General features: G+C 53.7%; 1 protein-coding gene and 1 non-coding gene across 5 annotated transcripts in view; one reads left to right on the top strand and one right to left on the bottom strand.

The window, feature by feature from the left end:
• The window catches only part of CCDC57 (coiled-coil domain containing 57), a 115,022-nt gene that overhangs the window by 54,786 nt on the left and 40,464 nt on the right, over positions 1-19,772 (top strand). For all 4 annotated transcript variants that reach the window (XM_063617404.1, XM_055243710.2, XM_063617403.1 and 1 more), the window contains 2 exons: positions 1,791-1,991; positions 8,488-8,701. In XM_063617404.1, coding sequence (XP_063473474.1) covers positions 1,791-1,991; positions 8,488-8,701 — 415 coding nt within the window. The remainder of the gene's footprint in view (positions 1-1,790; positions 1,992-8,487; positions 8,702-19,772) is intronic.
• Positions 18,198-18,301, bottom strand: LOC129463344 (small nucleolar RNA U13). The gene has a single exon (XR_008651132.1). It is a non-coding gene; the product is annotated as a small nucleolar RNA U13 (small nucleolar RNA).

The raw sequence follows: 19,772 nt of genomic DNA, 5'->3' as shown, positions 1-19,772 counted from the left end.
GTGAGCTGAGATCGTGCCACCACACTCCAGCCTAGGCGACAGAGCAAGACTCCGTCTCAAAAAAAAAAGAAAATGACAAATACAAATTGTACATCTCTATGGTATGTGACATGATGTTTTGAAACATGTCCACACTGTGGAATGGCTAAATGAGGCTTATTAACATGTGCTTACCCTCATACCTCTCATTTTCTGCTGATGCCTAACACCTCGCCTTGATTGGAAGTGCATCTTTGTTGTTGCAGTGGAGAGGAACTTGCCCACTTTTCCATTTCTGTCGAGGCAATTGAAGATCCATGTACACGTGAGGGGCTCCAATCGAGGGAGTTGAAGATCCATGTATCCATGAAGGGGCTCCAGATCCCCGATGCTTTGCAGTTGCTGTTTCCCCAATTTCCCACACAAATGCTACAGACAAGAAATAAACATTTAAATGCAGCTTTTAGGCTGGGCACGGTGGTACACTCCTGTAATCTCAACACTTTGGGAGTCTGAGGCAGGAAGATCACTTGAGCCCAGGAGTTTGAGACCAGCCTGGGAAACATAAGGAGACCTTGTCCCTACAAAAACTAAACAAGGCTGGGCACGGTGGTGCATGCCTGTAATCCCCACACTTTGGAAGGGTGAGGTGGGAGGATTATTTGAGCTTAGCAGTTTGAAACCAGCCTGGGCAACACAGCAAGACCCCATCTGTAATAAAAACTGGAATAATTAGCCAAGCATGGTGGTGCGTCTGTAGTCCCAGCTACTTGGGAGGCTGAGGATTACTTGAGCCCAGTGGGAGGGTTGCTTGAGCCCAGATGGTTGAGGCTGCAGTGAGCCATGATCCCGCCACTCTGCCCCAGCCTGGGCGACAGAGCAAGACCCTGTCTCTAAAAATAAAAATAGGCTGGATGTGGTGGCTCACACGTGTAATCCCAACAGTTTGGGAGGCTGAGGCAGAAGGATCACTTGAGCCCAGGAGTTGAGACCGGCGTAGGCAACAAAGTAAGATGCCATCTGAATAAAATAAGTAAATAAATTAAAATTAATACAAGCTTTTTTTTTTTTTTTTTGAGACGGAGTCTCACTCTGTCACCCAGGCTGGAGTGCAGTGGCGCTATCTTGGCTCACTGCAAGCTCCGCCTCCCGGGTTCTTGCCATTCTCCTACCTCAGCCTCCCGAGTAGCTGGGACTACAGGCACCCACCGCCATGCCCGGCTAATTTTTTTGTATTTTTTAGTAGAAATGGGGTTTCACCATGTTGGCCAGGATGGTCTCGATCTCCTGACCTCGTGATCCATCTGCCTCAGCCTCCCAACGTGCTGGGATTATAGGCGTGAGCCACCGCACCCAGCCTATCCACCTGCCTTTCAATAGCCTCAACCCTCCGACTTCCTGGCCTGCTTCCCTCTGGCCTCCCCATCTCTGCCCCCTTTGATTAGCAGAAGAGAAAAATCAACACCTCCTACCAGTTACTTGCAATTCTGGAGGCCTTTGTTTCTCCCTGGGAGGAGGCTCAGGAAGGGGTTTCAAGGCGCTCTGCCTCAGTCCATGCACAGATTCTCCCCACCAGCCTAGGAGTCCAGAGCAGGGCACAGGGGAGCTGCCAGGGCCAGCTGGGTGGGGCAGGAGGAGCAGCGGCCCTGGTTGGGGGCAGAGGGCAGTTGCGTCCAGCTGGGGAGGAGGCCCTGACCCCGGGCTCCCCTGTTCTTTCCCCGCACTCACAGCGCTTCCTGTCAGTGCCCCAGGGGCCTGCTCCAGCCCAGCCACTGCCTCGTTTCTCACACTGCCTTTGAAACGGCTCCTAGGTGCTGCGGGAACCCCTGGAGCTGGCCGCTCTCCAGCATGAGCTTCCCCGTGAGGTGGACCAGGTACACCTGGAGATTTTGGAGCTGCGGAAGCAGGTGGCTGAGCTGGGGAAGCATCTCAGGATAGCCCAGCATGGGGGAGCGGAGCCTTCAGGCAGGAAGCAGCCCCCAGCCTCGGACGCCGTGGCCCTTGGGAGAGAGGTGAGTACCCGCTAGCTCCTCCTGCCACCCGCCTGTTGAGATTCCTGTCACAGAAACCGTCCTTGCCTGTGCTCTGCCAGTGTTGCTGTCTGTACGCCCTGGGAGCTCAGGTGGGACGGGGGCTGCAGTGAAGGCCGTGCCTGGAAGTGGGCCCTGCTCCACCCCTTCTCCCCATTCCTCCGCCTTCTTCCTCCACACACCTCCTCTTCTCCTGGTCCTTCACCTTGACGCTCTGTTGGTGGGGGGCGGGATGAGCCCATCCCAGTCCTCCCTTCAGCTAACAGCATCTTGTGTTGGAAACTCACACACTGAAGGTAGTTCATGTTTGCTTTAATGCAGGGCCTTGATGGCCTGCTGAGGGGGTGTCTGCCTGCACAGCCCTGCCTGCCCCATGCCTAGCATTGGGCCCTTCCTGCGTGGGGAGGGGCCCACATGGCCCTCACTGCTGCGTTCAGAGCCACACAGCTGCTCCAGGCCATGGCTCTCCTATCCTGGTTTTGGTCAGGCCCTTGGCCCTGAGGGAGTAACCCCCAACTCCATGGCTGGGTTTGAGCCACAGCTCTGAGCTGTGGAGACGACCCCAGGTCCTGATTCTGCAGCTTGGCAGAACCGACCAGCAGGGCCCCCTTCTTCCTACCTGAGGCCAGAGGGAAAGGCTGTGAAGGACAGGCTGCCCGGCCTCCCTGACTTCATACCCTAGACTGTTGGTAACTGGGGTAACTATAGTGACCTGTGACCTGTGGTGACCTATAGTTACCAATAGTGACCTATGAATCCACAGAAGGTTTTGGGGACAGTAGATATGTCTGGAAGGCACAAAGTGGAAGACAGCGCAGATCCCCAGGGCACCATGCTTGGGGAGCACATCCCCAGGGACTCAGGCTGGAATAGAGTGGACTGAGGAAGATGCGGCCGTGGCTGTCTCAGGCTCCAGGACAGTGAGGAGCAGGCCAGAGCTGCCTTGGCATGGGATGGGCAAGACCATAAGGATGCCTCAGGGGGACAACAGGGCAGGTATGGGAAGGCCGAGGGAGCCTGAGGCCCCAGCAGGTGCTCAGCCAGTGCGCACAGGAAGGGCTGAGCTGTCGGTAAGATATTGAGCTGCACCTGCCCCTGTACCTGTTGGTAAGGAGGTGCTGTCCTCAGGGGTCCCCAGCACCCTAGCCTTCCTGGGCTCCCAGTCCAGCCATTCCAGGGTGGCTCCTGCCCAGTGGGGGCTGTGGCCCTTGGGCCAGCTGGCAGCACAGCCAGGGGTAAGCATGTCTGTACCCCCACATGTCTCCCACCCACCTGAGCGCCATGTGTTCCTGGACACGGGCGGGCGCCTCCTTGGGCAGCAAGGGGCCCCAGGAGCTCTCACTGTTGGCCCTTGCGTAGTTCACTGTCTTCCCACTTGTTTAGAATGAAGGGGCAAGAATTTATACAAATAAGCAGAATTTTTTCTTTTTTTTTTTTTTTTTTTGAGACAGAGTCTCACACTGTCGCCCAGTCTGGAGTGCACTGGTGCTATCTTGGCTTACTGCAACCTTTCTTCTGCCTCAGCCCCCCGAGTAGCTGGGATTACAGGTGCACCACACCTGGCCAATTTTTGTATTTTCAATAGAGACAGGGTTTCACTATGTTGGTCAGGCTGGTCTCAAACTCCTGGTTTCAAGTGATCTGCCTGCCTCAGCCTCCCAAAGTGGTGGGATTACAGGCGTGGGCCACCGTGCCTGGCCCGAATAAGCAGAATTTTAAATTGAGGAATTAAATCCCACAGCAGACAGAGTGGGAGCTGAAGCCACCTGCAGCCCAATCCCAGTTATTGGAGCTAAGGCGCAGGCGGGGCAGACACTCCAGGCGCTGTGTCTATGTGCATGGAGGCGACAGTCGGGCTCCAGGCTCCTCGTGGGTCTGAGCATCCTGTGGCTGGGCTCTCCACCCAGGCGAGGCCCACCTCGGCTCTGTCCTCTGCCAAGCAGCATGGCTGAGCTCCTGGAGACGAGGGCAGGCCCAGGTCCTTGCTGCTTGCTGCTGGGAAAGGAGCCCAGACGGAGAAGGGGCCATGTTGGGGCTGGGCCCTCAGGTAGAGGATCAATGTGTCTGTTACGTTGGGTATAGAGAGAAGTGGGTAGAGCTGCGTGTGCATCTGATCCCAGCTCTGTCCTGAGAGGGCCCGCAGCCCAGACTCAGCCGCAGCAGATGCCAGTTCCACAGTTCCAGGCGCTGGTTCCATGGTTCCTGCTCTGCTCACAGGAGCCAGGGCTCCGCACAGAGGCAGGTTCCGAGGGCACAGGAACCAGCTGAAAGGGGTCCCCACTAATCAGAACTAGGCCAATAGGCAGTGATGTTGAAGACCACAATCCATTGACTCAACCAGGAAATCATGGGTCCAGGCTGATAGCAATGGACAGATCAGTCAGGGGAACGGGGCACTCTTCCACGCGAGAGTGCCAGCCAAGGAACGCGACAGGAACAGTGCGCTGGGCGATCACGGATGGGTGCTGAACCAGAGGGATTCCCATCAGACGGATGCGAAGTAGCATCTCCCCACACGTGACTTCTTATTTCCAAGGGAAATGCTGGCTTTCCAGTGGAGCAGCCTGTTGGACCCCAGCTGACCCGAGTGAGCAGAGCTCCCATCGCCAGTGCTGGGATGCGCCCATGCCACATGCCTCTGGGCGGGTCGCACTGAGACGGCACAGACTCACTGTCGGGGTCCCTGTCAAAAATGCAGAACCTGAGCTTATGCATGAGGAAACCTCAGGCAGGCCCAAACAGAGGGATGTCTGCAGATTAGCTGGTCTAGATGCTCAGCAGGTGCCCAAACATGGAAGCTGGGGAGCCACTCCAGTTGGGAGACCTGGGAGACCCCACGTAGAAATGCCAGGTGGGACCCTGGACCCTGCACAGGAGAGACGGGCATCAGGGCATCATCCGTAGAAACGCCACGTGGGACCCTGGACCCTGCACAGGAGAGACAGTGTAGAAACACCACGTGGGACTGTGGTCCCTGCACAGGAGAGACAGTGTCAGGGCATTATCCGTAGAAACGCCATGTAGGACCCTGGACCCTGCACAGGAGAGACAGTGTCAGGGCATTATCCGTAGAAACGCCATGTGGGACCCTGGACCCTGCACAGCAGAGACAGTGTCAGGGCATTATCTGTAGGAACGCCACGTGGGACCGTGGACCCTGCACAGGAGAGACAGTGTAGAAATGCCACATAGGACCCTGGACCCTGCACAGGAGAGACATAGTGAAGGCATCATCCGTAGAAACACCACATGGGACCATGGACCCTGCACAGGAGAGAGAGTATAGAAATGCCATGTGGGACTGTGGTCCCTGCACAGGAGAGACAGCGTCAGGGCATTATCCATAGAAACGCCACGTAGGACCCTGGACCCTGCACAGGAGAGACTGTAGAAATGCCACGTAGGACCCTGGACTCTGCACAGGAGAGACAGCGTCAGGGCATCATCCATAGAAACACCACGTGGGACCATGGACCCTGCACAGGACAGACAGTGTAGAAATGCCACGTGGGACCCTGGACCCTGCACAGAAGAGATGGTGTCAGGGTATTATCTGTAGAAACGCCACGTGGGACCCTGGATTGCACAGGAGAGACAGCATCAGGGCGTTATCTGGACGGTTGGTGACATTTGCACACGGGCCACAGACCAGGTCATGTATTGTGTACACCCACCCAAGTACTGAGGTGTGACGCGGCACTGCGTCTCCAGCCTACCTCCTGTAGTGCAGGAAGCCTGTGCAGGGTGAATGAGGAAGCGCATAGGGGCCCAGGGACTGTCCCACAGCACCCCTGACGAAAGCTGGTCCCCTTCCCCGGCCCTAGCCAAGGAGCCAGGTCTGCAAAGCTGGGACCAGGTGTGTGCAGAAGCACGTGTTCCCACTTCTCCCATGGCAGAGGGAGAGCCTGTGGACGACAGTGGGGCACTCTGCTCCCAGGCAGGTCCCACTGGGCTGAGCCGCACAGCCTGGGTTTGGGTTTCCCTGACTGCACCACCCACATCAGCTGCCTCTAGTCCTTAAAACACAAAACTTCCCCCCAGTCACTGGCCGCCAGGCTTGGGTTGGGGGATGTATTACGTCCCTGGGTCCACTGGGGGGCAGTGTTGGCCATGGCGTTGGCGCTGGCTCGGCTGAGAGGTTGTTGGAGTGGCTGTGTGGGGCGGTGAGCACTGGCCCAGCCTGATGGAACCCACTGTACCAGGCCCAGGCCTCAGCCTCTGAGGACTTCTCTGTGTCACTCACTCACACATGTTCTCAGGACGTGAAGACATTTCAGCAGACCAAAGTTTCCTTTGAATTTCCTTCGAATTGTCCAGATACTTGGAGACATCTCCCCCTCACCTGGGGGGTGCCAGGGCAGTCCCAGGCGAGGGGGCAGATGGGTGGACAGCTACTGCTGCCCTGCTGAGGGTGGGCAGCCCTTGGAGCACACAGTGCTGAAGACATTCCTGAATATGTCTCAGGCTGTAGAAATCTTATTTTGTGGAAAGATTTTAGAGAATCATCAAAATAAACTTTTACCAAATAACATTTTACCAGAAACTGAATCCAAGAGAAGTAGAATCATTCACTCCCTGCCCCCTAGGTCACTGTGTGCAGAATCACGTGACTAGGACATGGGCCCTGCGATCCGTGCCCTCCTTCCTGTGCCTGTGGGGTCAACAGCAAGAAGGCCCCTCAGTGCCCCTCAAGCCTGCACCAGCCGCAGAGCCCGGGGCAACTTTGCGGGGAGAGGGGACAGCTTTTGAAGAGGGAATTTTCTCTTAAATCTCTAAGTGTTTTGAGGTTTGCAAAATCTGTTTTCGGGATTGTTCTTTCCTCAGTTAAAATAACAAAATAACCCAGTGTGTTCCTGTAGAGGACCCAGGGTTTTAGAACCGGACTTGGGAGTCTCACCTGCCTGGCCGCTCTCCCTGGCCCATCTGCAATCTGTTTTACCAGCACAGGCCTCCCTTCCTCCAGATCTGCCTTGGCCTCTCCCACACCCAAGAGCCCATTCCTGTCTATCCTCCCAGGGCCGTGAGTGAGCATCTGCGCCACACTTGCCAGGGGTGCTCACAGAGCAGGCAGGAGGCCCACTCACTGGAGGAAGCGAGTCTGGACTCGGGCTTAGGCCTGTGGCGAGCCTTCGTGGGGGCTGCCCTGCACCTGGCCTCGGCTGGGGCCTGCGGCACCACAGAACTTTCTCTGTCCAAGAGGAAAGCAGACATCTCTCCCCTTTGCTGTGTCATCCCCCGTGGCTCCCGAGCGTCCCACATGAACCTGCAGCACATGCCCGGAGGCACTGCATACAGTGGCCGCGCCCCAGGCCATCCGAAGAACAGCAGCACCTGGAAGGCAGCAGCACCTGCCAGCCCTGGCAAGGCACACCAGGAAGCTGGTGGGGACAGGGTGTGCTGGCCTGTTCCAGGGACTCAGAGCTCGTGTGGCCAGGGCCAGGTGCAGCCTGGCTCCTTACAGGGACCAGGAGCAGCACGGGAGAAGTAGGTCGTCGGCTCCCATCTCGCCAGGGCCTGGATGCCACTGGTTTTTCCTTTGCCCCCATTTTTGGTCCAGGCGTCCCTTTGTGTTGGGATTGCACTCTGTAGCACTGGCATGATGTGGGCCGCAAGTCCAGGCTGGGCTGAGTGAGGACAACACAGTGCTTCCCAGGGGCTCAGATCTAGGGTTGACCCAGGCTTGGGGTGCTGAGGGGGAGCGCAGCCAGCTCCACTGCCCCTGTGTCGGCCTCCTCCCTCTCCACTGCCTTTGTGCTCCCCCTGCACCTGCTTCAGGAGGGAAGCCACAGCCGGCCTGCAGGGTGGTTGTGGGGTGTCCAGCCGGCAGGTGGAGAAAGGAGGGACCCCAAGGAGTGGAAGAGGGCCAAGCCACACTGGTGGGAGCTGTCTTCCTGGGTCCTGGGCACTGCTAGAGGCCACAGCTTTCTCTCTGCTCTCCCTGGGCTGCCCTCCTGGGTCCTGGGCACTGCTGGAGGCCACAGCCTTCTCTCTGCTCTCCCTGGGCTGCCCTCCTGGGTCCTGGGCACTGCTGGAGGCCACAGCCTTCTCTCTGCTCTCCCTGGGCCACCTTCCTGGGTCCTGGGCACTGCTGGAGGCCACGGCCTTCTCTCTGCTCTCCCTGGGGAGCAGCTGTGCTGGTTGGTGTCCTCAGTTTCTCCTTGTGTTCACTTGAAAGACATAGGCATAGATGACTAGAAGGCAGGGATGGCGGGGAGGAGGTGGAGGGCTGTAAGGGCCTGGGGGCCGCCCTGGCCTGGGAGATCTGGGGGCCTTTATTCTATTTGTGGAAGAGAAGGAACCCACTGAAGCATTGGGAGCAGCGACCCTTTTTGTCTTTCTTTTGGAAGAACATCACCCAGTGGCAGCCAGCAGTGCCCACCCTGTGAGAGCAGGTGAAGAGGCTCCTTGGGTGGGTACCCCTGGCGTCCTCCCTTGAGGGCAGCCTCACAGGGGCATCTGCCTGTGAGTTTTGTTACAGGGCCTCGCCAAGAGAGGGCCTATGGAGGCCGAGGACCAGGGGGAGCTTTTCCTGCACCTCCAGTCGGTGGCACGTGCCCCCCAGACCTTATCTGTGCACCAACTCCAGAGGAAGCTGAAGGAGGCAGCCAGAAAAATCATCAGCCTCCGCCTGGAGAAAGAGCAGCTCATCGAGATGGGGAACAGGCTCCGTGCAGAGCTGGGCCGGCCCGAAAGTGAGTCCGGGAAGTGGAGGCCATGGCCTGGGTGTGGGTCAGGTTCTGGGTGTGCGCCAGATTCTGGGTGCGGGTCAGGTTCTGGGTGAGCGCCTGGTTCTGGGTGTGCGCCAGGTTCTGGGTGCGGGTCAGGTTCTGGGTGCGGGTCAGGTTCAGAGTGTGCACCTGGTTCTGGGTGCGGGTCAGGTTCAGAGTGTGCGCCTGGTTCTGGGTGCGGTTCAGGTTCTGAGTGCGGGTCAGGTTCTGGGTGTGTGCCTGGTTCTGGGTGTGTGCTTGGTTCTGGGTGCGGGTCAGGTTCTGGGTGTGCACCTGGTTCTGGGTGTGTGCCTGGTTCTGGGTGCGGGTCAGGTTCTGGATGTGCACCTGGTTCTGGGTGCGGGTCAGGTTCTGGGTGTGCACCTGGTTCTGGGTGTGCGCCTGGTTCTGGGTGCGGGTCAGGTTCTGGGTGTGCGCCTGGTTCTGGGTGCGGGTCAGGTTCTGGGTGTGCACCTGGTTCTGGGTGCGGGTCAGGTTCTGGGTGTGCACCTGGTTCTGGGTGTGCGCCTGGTTCTGGGTGCGGGTCAGGTTCTGGGTGTGCGCCTGGTTCTGGGTGCGGGTCAGGTTCTGGGTGTGCACCTGGTTCTGGGTGCGGGTCAGGTTCTGGGTGTGCACCTGGTTCTGGGTGTGCGCCTGGTTCTGGGTGCGGGTCAGGTTCTGGGTGTGCGCCTGGTTCTGGGTGCGGGTCAGGTTCTGGGTGTGCACCTGGTTCTGGGTGCGGGTCAGGTTCTGGGTGTGCACCTGGTTCTGGGTGTGCGCCTGGTTCTGGGTGCGGGTCAGGTTCTGGGTGTGCGCCTGGTTCTGGGTGCGGGTCAGGTTCTGGGTGTGCACCTGGTTCTGGGTGCGGGTCAGGTTCTGGGTGTGCACCTGGTTCTGGGTGTGCGCCTGGTTCTGGGTGCGGGTCAGGTTCTGGGTGTGCACCTGGTTCTGGGTGTGCGCCTGGTTCTGGGTGCGGGTCAGGTTCTGGGTGTAAGCCTGGTTCTGGGTGCGGGTCAGATTCTGGGTGTGCACCTGGTTCTGGGTGTGCGCCTGGTTCTGGGTGCGGGTCAGGTTCTGGGTGTGCGCCTGGTTCTGGGTGCGGGTCAGGTTCTGGGTGTGCGCCTGGTTCTGGGTGCGGGTCAGGTTCTGGGTGTGTGCCTGGTTCTGGGTGTGCGCCTGGTTCTGGGTGCGGGTCAGGTTCTGGGTGTGCGCCTGGTTCTGGGTGCGGGTCAGGTTCTGGGTGTGCACCTGGTTCTGGGTGTGCGCCTGGTTCTGGGTGCAGGTCAGGTTCTGGGTGTGCGCCTGGTTCTGGGTGCGGGTCAGGTTCTGGGTGTGCACCTGGTTCTGGGTGTGTGCCTGGTTCTGGGTGCGGGTCAGGTTCTGGGTGTGAGCCTGGTTCTGGGTGCGGGTCAGGTTCTGGGTGTGTGCCTGGGGTCAGCGGCGGGGCTCTGGCCGCAGCCTTCTCAGGAAGGCCCGAGGGATCACAGAAGCCCCTCTTGTGAGCGGAGCCTGGTCAGAGGCCACTGCACAGAGCAGGACCTCATCTCAGCTGTGGGCGCTCTGGGGACCCACTTCGCTGGCAGCATTTGTGAGAACAACGCCGCAGGTTAGCAAAGCAGCCGGCATTTCTGTGCGGTTCTGTGGTGAGCAGCAAAGATGGCCGCAGACTTCTCCAGATAAAGGCAGCAATGTCTCCTGACTGAGGTGGAGGCTGGGCATGTTGGACACAGACACCGGAGCTGACTTCCTAAGAAAGGCAAGGGACACTGGCTTTATGACTGAGTGTTTCAGTGAGTCATCCATCTGTTCCTCCATGCATCCACCCACCTACCTATCCCTCCATCCATCCCACCACCCATCCATTCACCCACCCACCCATCCATCCATCCATCCATCTACCCACCCACGCATCCATTCATCCACCCACTCATCCATCCATCTGCCATCCACCCACCCATCCATCCACCCACCTATCTATTCATCCATCCATCCATCCATCCATCCATGCAACCACTTATCCCACGCACCCATCCATCTACCCATCCATCCATCTACCCACCCACTCATCCATCCACCCACCCATCCATCCATCCACCCACCCATCCATCCATCCATCTACCATCCATCCACCCACCCATCCATCCATCCATCTACCCATCTACCCACCCACCCATCCACCCACCCATCCATCCACCCACCTATCTATTCATCCATCCATCCATCCATCTAACCATCCAACCACTTATCCCACCCACCCATCCATCTACCCACCCACCCATCCATCCACCCACCCACCCATCCATCCATCTACCATCCATCCACCCACCTATCTTATTTTTTTTTATTTTATTTTTTTTTTTGAGACGGAGTCTCACTCTGTCGCCCAGGCTGGAGTGCAGTGGCGCAATCTCGGCTCACTGCAAGCTCCGCCTCCCGGGTTCACACCATTCTCCTGCCTCAGCCTCTCCGAGTAGCTGGGACTACAGGCGCCCGCCACCATACCCGGCTAATTTTTTGTATTTTTAGTAGAGACGGGGTTTCATCGTGGTCTCAATCTCCTGACCTCGTGATCCGCCCGCCTCAGCCTCCCAAAGTGCTGGGATTACAAGTATGAGCCACTGCGCCCGGCCACCACCCACCTATCTTTCCATCCATCCATCGACCCACCCATTCATCCATTCACCCACCCACCCATCCATGTATCCATCCACCCATCCATCTGCCCACCCACCCAACCATCCATCCATCTACCCATCCACCCACCCATTCATCTGTTCACCCACCCACCCATCCATCTATCCATCTACCCACCCACCCATCGATCCATTCATCTACCATCCACCCACCCATCCATCCACCCACCTATCTATCCATCCATCCATCCACCCACCCATTCATTCATTCACCCACCTACCCATCCATGTATCCATCCACCCACCCACCCATCCATCCACCCACCTATCCATCCATCCATCCACCCATTCATCCATTCACCCACCCACCCATCCATGTATCCACCCACCCATCCATCCATCTACCATCCATCCACCCACCCATCCATCCATCTACCCATCTACCCACCCACCCACCCATCCATCCACCCACCTATCTATTCATCCATCCATCTAACCATCCAACCACTTATCCCATCCACCCATCTATCCATCCACCCATCTACCCACTCACCCATCCATCCACCCACCCACCCATCCATCCATCCATCTACCATCCATCCACCCACCTGTCTATCCATCCATCCATCCACCCACCTATACATCCATTCACCCTCCCACCCATCCATGTATCCATCCACTCATCCATCTGTCCACCCACCCAACCATCCATCCATCTACCCATCCACCCACCCATTCATCTATTCACCCACCCACCCATCCATCTATCCATCTACCCACCCACCCATCCATCCATCCACCATCCACCCACCCATCCATCCACCCATCTATCCATCCATCCATCCACCCACCCATTCATCCATTCACCCACCCACCCATCCATGTATCCATCCACCTATCCATCCACCCACCCACCCATCCATCCATCCATCTACCCATCCACCCACCCATTCATCCATTCACCCACCCGCCATCCATCTATCCATCCACCCACCCATCCATCCATCCATTCATACACCCACCCACCCATCCATCTATTAATGTATCCATCCATCCATCCACCCACCCATCCATCCATTCGTCCACCTACCCACACACTCACCTGTCCATCCATCCATCCACCTATCCATCTATCCATCCAACCACTTATCCCACTTATCTATCCATCCATTCACCCACCCATCCACCCATCCATCTATTCCTCTATCCACCCATGTATCCAATTATCCACTCTCACTCATCCACCAACCCACCCATCCATCTATCCATCCACCAACCCACCCACCCACCTATTCATCCATTCCTTTATCCATGCATCCACCCATCCATTCATCTATCCATTCATCCATCCATCCATCCACCTACCCATGTACCCACCTATCCATCCATTTATCCAACCACTTAACCCACCCATCTATCCATCCTTTCACTCACCCATCCACCCATCCATCCAATCATCCAGTCACTCATCCACCTACCATCCATATATCCATCCACCCATCCAGTAGAGGAGCCCCTGCTGAGTGCCAGATACTTTCTGCCTTCTTCAGTTCCTATGTCGCCAGGCCCAAATCTGGCTAAAGAGATGTCTCCTTGGCTGGGTGTGGTGGCTCACGCCTGTAATCCTAGCACTTCCCGAGGCGAGACTGTGTGTGTGCACATGCATTTGTATGCGAGACTGTGCACACGCGTTTGTGTGTGAGACTGCATAAGCGTTTGTGTGCAAGACTGTGCATGTGCGTTTGTATGTGAGACTGTGTGCACATACGTTTGTATGTGAGACTGTGCACACGTTTGTATGTGAGACTGTGTGCACATACGTTTGTGAGACTGTGTGCACACGCATTTGTATGTTAGTCCGTGTGTGTGCATGCATGCACACATCCATAGGGAGGACTCAATGGAAGTTTGTCAATTTCTTGGCAATTTAGAGAAGAAAGTAGAGTGAGAAGAGAAGAATGGGGACTTTTGGCTTGGCTTTGATTATACCAAACATACTCCATTTGTTTCTTTTTGGGAAGGCCGTCCTCCCCACCTAAACACTGAGTTCTTAGCTGGGCATGGTGTTGTGCGTCTGAAGTTCCAGCTACTTGGGAGACTGAGGGGGAGGATTGCTTGAGTGCAGGAGGTCAGGGCTGCAGTGGGTGTGATCCTGCCTGTGAATAATCACTGCACTCCAGCCTGGGCAGCACAGGAGATCCAGTCTCTAAAAACATTTAAAAAAATTAAAAAGATGAGTCCTGATTGCAAAGGTTTAGGCAAGACTGGTCTATCTGCATTTTTCTCCTAAGATCACTTATCCGGTTCATAAATGATGTGGCTGCAATCATTAAGTAGTACAGAATGGCCAGCTGTGACAAACATATCATCATTATTCAACATGGGACAGCCGTCCAGCCAGGGGACTGAGCAGGACCTGCTCTGCCTGCAGCTGTTTCTAGATGCTTCTCTAGTCCACTTCACAACAGTTACTCTGCCCCAGCACCAGTGCCCCAGGGGTCACCTGCAGCTGCCTCAGTGCATGTCCTCACCTGTCCGCCTCTGGGAAGGGGCCGCATCCCGCAGGGAGCAAGCTGACCGCCACTTCACTGGCTCTCGGCTGCTTTCAGGCATAGAGCCTGTCTCGTGCTGCCGGTGCCCATATAGATGGCTATGGGGGGAGGTGCCGGGGCGTCCCCTGTGACACTGGTTCCTGCCAACACCCATTCAGACTGTGGAGCCAACTCCAGCAGGTGACGTGGTGGGCCCCCTCTGAGATAAGGATCTTCACCTGCCTGCTACAGGGTTCAGGCCGAGACCAGGACGGGGAGCGAGAACAGCCCCACTCAGGGGCCTGCAAGGGGAAGCAGGAGGCAGGTGCTGTGGGACCCTGCCTGCAGGCCCCTCTGCCCACAGAGTGGGCAGTGCCCGGAGCTCACCTTCCCTCTGCGCCTTCCAGAAATCAGCAGTACATGGCATTTCCTTGATCCTATAGAAAGCTGGGATTCCTTAAAATGTTGTTTCTAGCAAACTTCTTTATGATATCTGACTCTTTTTTTTTGAGACAGAATCTCGCTCCATTGCCCAGGCTGGAATGCAGTGGTGCGATCTTGGCTCACTGCAACCTCCACCTCCCAGGTTCCAGCGATTCTGTTGCCTCAGCCTCACAAGTAGCTGGGATTACAGGCACGTGCTACCACACCCAGCTAATTTTTGTATTTTTAGTAGAAACAGGGTTTCACCATATTGGCCAGGCTGGTCTCATACTCCTGACCTCAAGTGATCTGCCCACCTCAGCCTCCCAAAGTGCTGAGATTACAGGTGTGAGCCACCGCCTGATCACCTGAGGTCAAGAGTTTGAGACCAGCCTGGCCAACATGATGAAACCCCGTCTCTACTAAAAATACAAAAAAAAAAAAAAAATTAGCCAAGTATTGGGCCACGCGCCTGTAATCCCAGCTACTCGGGCGGCTGAGGCAGGAGAATCTCGAACCTGAGAGGTGGAGGTTGCTGTGAGCCAAGATCAAGCCACTGCACAGCCTGGGCGACAGAGCGAGACTCTGTCTCAAAAAAAAAAAAAAAAAGAAATAAAATTGATTTGGAGGGCCAATCTAAGTAGGTAAAAGGATTTCCTGTTTTAAATTTGTACTTCTTTAATTTTGTGTGTATGTAGGGGGCTTACTGTGGGGCCACTTGTATTTTAACATCATATCTTTTTCCTGCTGAGTCTTTGATGCATCGGGAAATGATCTAGTTTGAAAAAGAACAAATTAGGGATCTCGCTTTGTTGTTTCCCAATAGTTGGCAGCTGACTCAATACTATTTATTAGGCATATGTGCATAAATTGTAAAGTATCTATTTACATTTAATTTATTAGTTAAATGACACATACGTATTTAAAATCTTATAACAATATATTGATTTGGAAGTAATAACTTTTGCTCACATTTTATGAAATAGTTGATTGAAGCTCTTCCCAGGCCTGCTCCTTGAGCTCGGTTCCCTGTTACCACAGTGGGGTCTTCCAGAAGGCTGGAGAGCAGTTGATCGGACACAAGACTTTATACTCAGACTCAGGTACAAGGCAGCCCCATCTTTTCTAGGAAAGAGAAAAGGGAAATGGACTTTCATTCAGGGATCTCTGCCCTTTGCTTTGTCAGTTCCTTCAGCAAGAGTCTGTGGGGAGTACACGCTATGTATCTGCAGATGACTTTCTAGAATGATGGTTTAGCTGGAAATAGAATTTTCTATATGTTGACATTTTTCTACAACTTTTTTTTTTTTAAGAGATGGGGTCTCGCTCTGACACCCAGGCTGGCATGGTGGTGCCATCGTAGCTCCCTGTAGTCTCTATTTCTTGGGCTGAAGCAATCTTCCTGCCTTAGCCTCCCAAGTAGCTGGGACTACAGATGCATGCCACCATGCCCGGCTCAACTTCTTTTCAAGATAATATTCTTATGTCTTCAGAGAGGTCAGCCATCAGTCTGATCTCAGTTCCTCTGGGGAAGCTGTTTTGTTTTGTTTTGTTTTGTTTTTGAGACGGAATCTTGCTGTCTGTTGCCCAGGCTGGAGTGCAGTGACATGATCATGGCCCAACGCAACCTCCACCTCCCGGGTGCAGCCTAGTTAATTTTTTTTTTTTTTTTTTGTATTTTTAGTAGAGACAGGTTTCACCATGTTCGCCAGGCTGGTCTCGAACTCCTGAGCTCAAGCGATCCACCCGCCTTGGCCTCCCAAAGTGCTGGGATTACATGCATAGGCCACTGTTCCCGGCCTGGGGAAGCTGTTTTTAGACTTTTCTCCCAGTCTGTTAGGTGCTCCCGTTTCACCATTGTTGTGTCTAAGTGTGGATTTGTTTCCCTGAATCCTGCTCAGGAATCAGTATGTTTTTTAAATTTTAGGACCAAATTTTAGGTTGGTTGGCTGGTTGTTTTTCTGTTCTTTAAAATTCTCAGCCATTGTTTTTCAAACACTGCTTTCTTCCATTTCTGTCTAATCTCTTCTGGAGATCTTACGGGGCATGTCAGACATGCTCCCTGAAACATGCGTGTACGTGTGGGGTGTGTGTGCTTGTGGGGTGTGTGTGCGTGTGCATGTGTGTGTAAGAGCACTCCTCCCCCTTTCCAGGGGTTTTCTCAAAGGTCGCTGTCTGGAACCACTGAATGGTTTTGGAATCTTGACCAGAAGTAATTCCCATTCCATCTTTTCTCATTCTTGTTCTTGTGTTTATTTTATTGTTCTTTTCCTGATTTCTTAGATTGAATGTTTCACTTTTATTTTTATTCTTTCTTGCTTAGTAATTGCATTTCTTAAGGTGAGAATTTTTATGAGTATCACTTTGGCCAAGCCCCAGAGATTTTGAGGGATAGTATTATCAGTGTAATTATTGTCTAGATAGCCTGCCATTGTGGGCTTTTTTTTTTTTTTTTTTTTTTGACGGAGTTTCACTCTTGTTGTCCAGGCTGGAGTGCAATGGCGCGATCTACAACCTCTGCCTCATGGGATCAAGCGATTCTCCTGCCTCAGCCTTGAGTAGCTGGGACTACAGGCATGTGCCACCACGCCCGGCTAGTTTTGTATTTTTAGTAGAGATGGGGTTTCTCCATGTTGGTCAGGCTGATCTCGAACGCCCGACCTCAGGTGATCCGCCCACCTCGGCCTCCCAAAATGCTGGGATTACAGGCATGAGCCACTGTACCCAGCCAGTGTGGGCTGTTTTTCTATTTCACCAGCGACTTGTTAAGGGGGAATTTCAGAATTCCTTTGGTTATTTATTAAACCAAATGTGCGGGATACTACTTTTTATTTTATTCTATTTAACAACCATATTAAATATACTTATTGATATTCTTTATAAATTTATTTATGCTCCTCAATTTGAACTGCCAAGAGCCACAGAGTGTTAAAATCCTCCATTGCTCCTGTGTTTTTGTCCATTTCTCCTTCTTCTCACCATCATGTTTTATAAACTTTAGTGCTAGACTGGGCGTGGTGGCTCACGCCTGTAATCCCAGCACTTTGGGAGACTGAGGCAGGCAGATCACGAGGTCAGGAGTTCAAGATCAACATGGCCAACACAGTGAAACCCCATCTCTACTAAAAATACAAAAAGTAGCCAGGCATGGGGTTGCGCGCCTATAGTCCCAGCTACTCGGGAGGCTGAGGCAGAAGAATCACTTAATCCTGGGAGGCAGAGGTTGCAGTGAGCTGAGATCACGGCACTGCACTCCATCCTGGGCGACAGAGCAAGACTCCGTCTCAAGAAAAAAAAAAAAAAAACACAACTTCAGTGCTGTGTTACTTAGAGCAGAAATGTTCAGGACAGCTATAGCTCATCCCAGTTCATAATGCAGTGTCCTTTCTGAGCAGAAATGTTCAGGACAGCTATAGCTCATCCCAGTTCATAATGCAGTGTCCTTTCTGACGTTTAACTGTGTCCAATAATATTTATTTAACTATGTGTTAAAAGATAATTTTCAAAAAGAAGTAAAATGTGGCTCCCAAATATGAAAAATGAGCATTTGTTTAGGATTGTATTCTATTCATTAAACAATGAAGAAACTGAACAGATGCTGTAACCAGTTCCAAGGAAAGCTCAAAAAAGCACAAATCTATATGGAGTAAAAGAATCAAGTTTCAGATGAAGGCAGAACTGGTTCTGGTAGAGGGGAGAGGCAGGCAGGGCAGAATCCGCATGCCTATCAGTGGTAGAATCGCAAACCAGCTCCGAGACAATGAGGGGCTGGACGCAGATAACCCAGCGGAAGTGCAGTATACAAAGCAGTTTCTATGGAAGCTCATTTTTTTCCCTACAGTTTCTCTGCTTTTGATGGAAAGTAATCTCAAAGAAAGGTGTTTTTTCCCCGGGCATCAGACAGGTAATGTGCGGATGTCGTAACAAGGCTTGAGGGAGGCACAGCTCACACGTCTGCATGAAAACCCAATCATCGGGCAGATGAACCACAAAAGGATCAGAAAGGTTGTTCCTGATCTCACAAAATGGAGCTGGTTTGTAGATGGCTTTGTTATTTCCATAGGTGCAGCGAGAGTGCTAATTCACCATCTCTGCATTCTTAAGTTTGCTTTCTTAGAAGTTTCCATAAAGAATTTCAGATTGGACTTTTAAGAGCCTCTTTAAAAAATAATTTTAGGGCAGGCGCGGTGGCTCACCCCTGTAATCCCAACACTTTGGGAGGCCTAGGCGGGTGGACCATGAGGTCAGGAGATCGAGACCAGCCTTGCCAACATGGCAAAACCCCGTCTCTACTAAAAATACAAAAATTAGCCAGCCATGGTGGCAGGCGCCTGTAATCCCAGCTACTCAGGAGGCTGAGGCAGGAGAATCGCTTGAACCAGGGCGGCAGAGGTTGCAGTGAGCTGAGATCACGCCATTGCACTCCAGCCTGGCAACAAGAGCAAGACTCTGTCTCACAAAAAAAAAAAAAAAGCCGGACGTGGTGGCACGTGCCTGTCATCCCAGCTACTCAAGAGGCTGAGGCAGGAGAATAGCTTGAACCTGGGAGGCGGAGGCTGCAGTGAGCTGAGATCACACTACTGCACTCCAGCAGCGTGGGCGACAGATCGACTCCATCTCAAAAAAAAGAATAAATAAATAAATAATTTAAAATAAAATAAAAGCCTCTTGCTTGCTGTCCTGAGGCTAGAAAACCAAGCCAAGAACCCGCCAGATTTCACCTGCCCTATAAATTTGAGCAAATTCCTTTCTTAAGGTTTCCAAACTAGCCCAGGTTCCTGGGCCTGCCAGGCAGTGCCCTCCAGATGCACCTGCCATCCTCCAAGCCAGGCGCTGTGCCGGGTTCTCCTTGGAGGGCTTCGTGGATGTGGGCTCTGTAACATCACTGTGGTTCCTTACAAGTGGCTGGTGGTGACTGACTAAATGGGTGTCTTCTCAGATTTGGCCTTCCATGCAAGGTCTTGGTTACACAAGAAGCATTTCCAATTCCAGTCCTGGTAAAAAACAAAGATTCTCTGAAACTATGCAAATAACTATATTACTTTGAAAGTAAGAGTACTCAACAAGCTTCTGAATTCTAGAGGACTCAGGCTGGGAGAATAAGATATCACTGGCCGGGCATGGTGGCTCACACCTGTAATCCTGGCACTTTGGGAGGCCGAAGCCGATGGATCACCTGAGGTCAGGAGTTTGAGACCAGCCTGACCAGCGTGGTGAAACTCCATCTCTACTAAAAATACAAAAATTGGCCAGGCGTGGTGGCTCACGCCTGTAATCCCAACACTTTGGGAGGCTGAGGCAGGTGGATCACCTGGGGTCAGGAGTTCCAGACCAGCCTGGTCTACATGGCAAAGCACCGTCTCTACTAAAAATACAAAAATTAGCTGGGTGTGGTGGTGGGCACCTGTAATCCCAGCTACTCGGGAGGCTGAGGCACGAGAATTGCTTGAACCCAGGAGGCGGAGGTTG

The sequence above is a fragment of the Symphalangus syndactylus genome, chromosome 14 (assembly GCF_028878055.3).
Source record: "Symphalangus syndactylus isolate Jambi chromosome 14, NHGRI_mSymSyn1-v2.1_pri, whole genome shotgun sequence".
In the NCBI taxonomy this organism is placed as follows: domain Eukaryota; kingdom Metazoa; phylum Chordata; class Mammalia; order Primates; family Hylobatidae; genus Symphalangus; species Symphalangus syndactylus.
The sequence above is the reverse complement of the archived record's forward strand: the minus strand, read 5'-3'. Positions and strand labels throughout refer to the sequence as shown.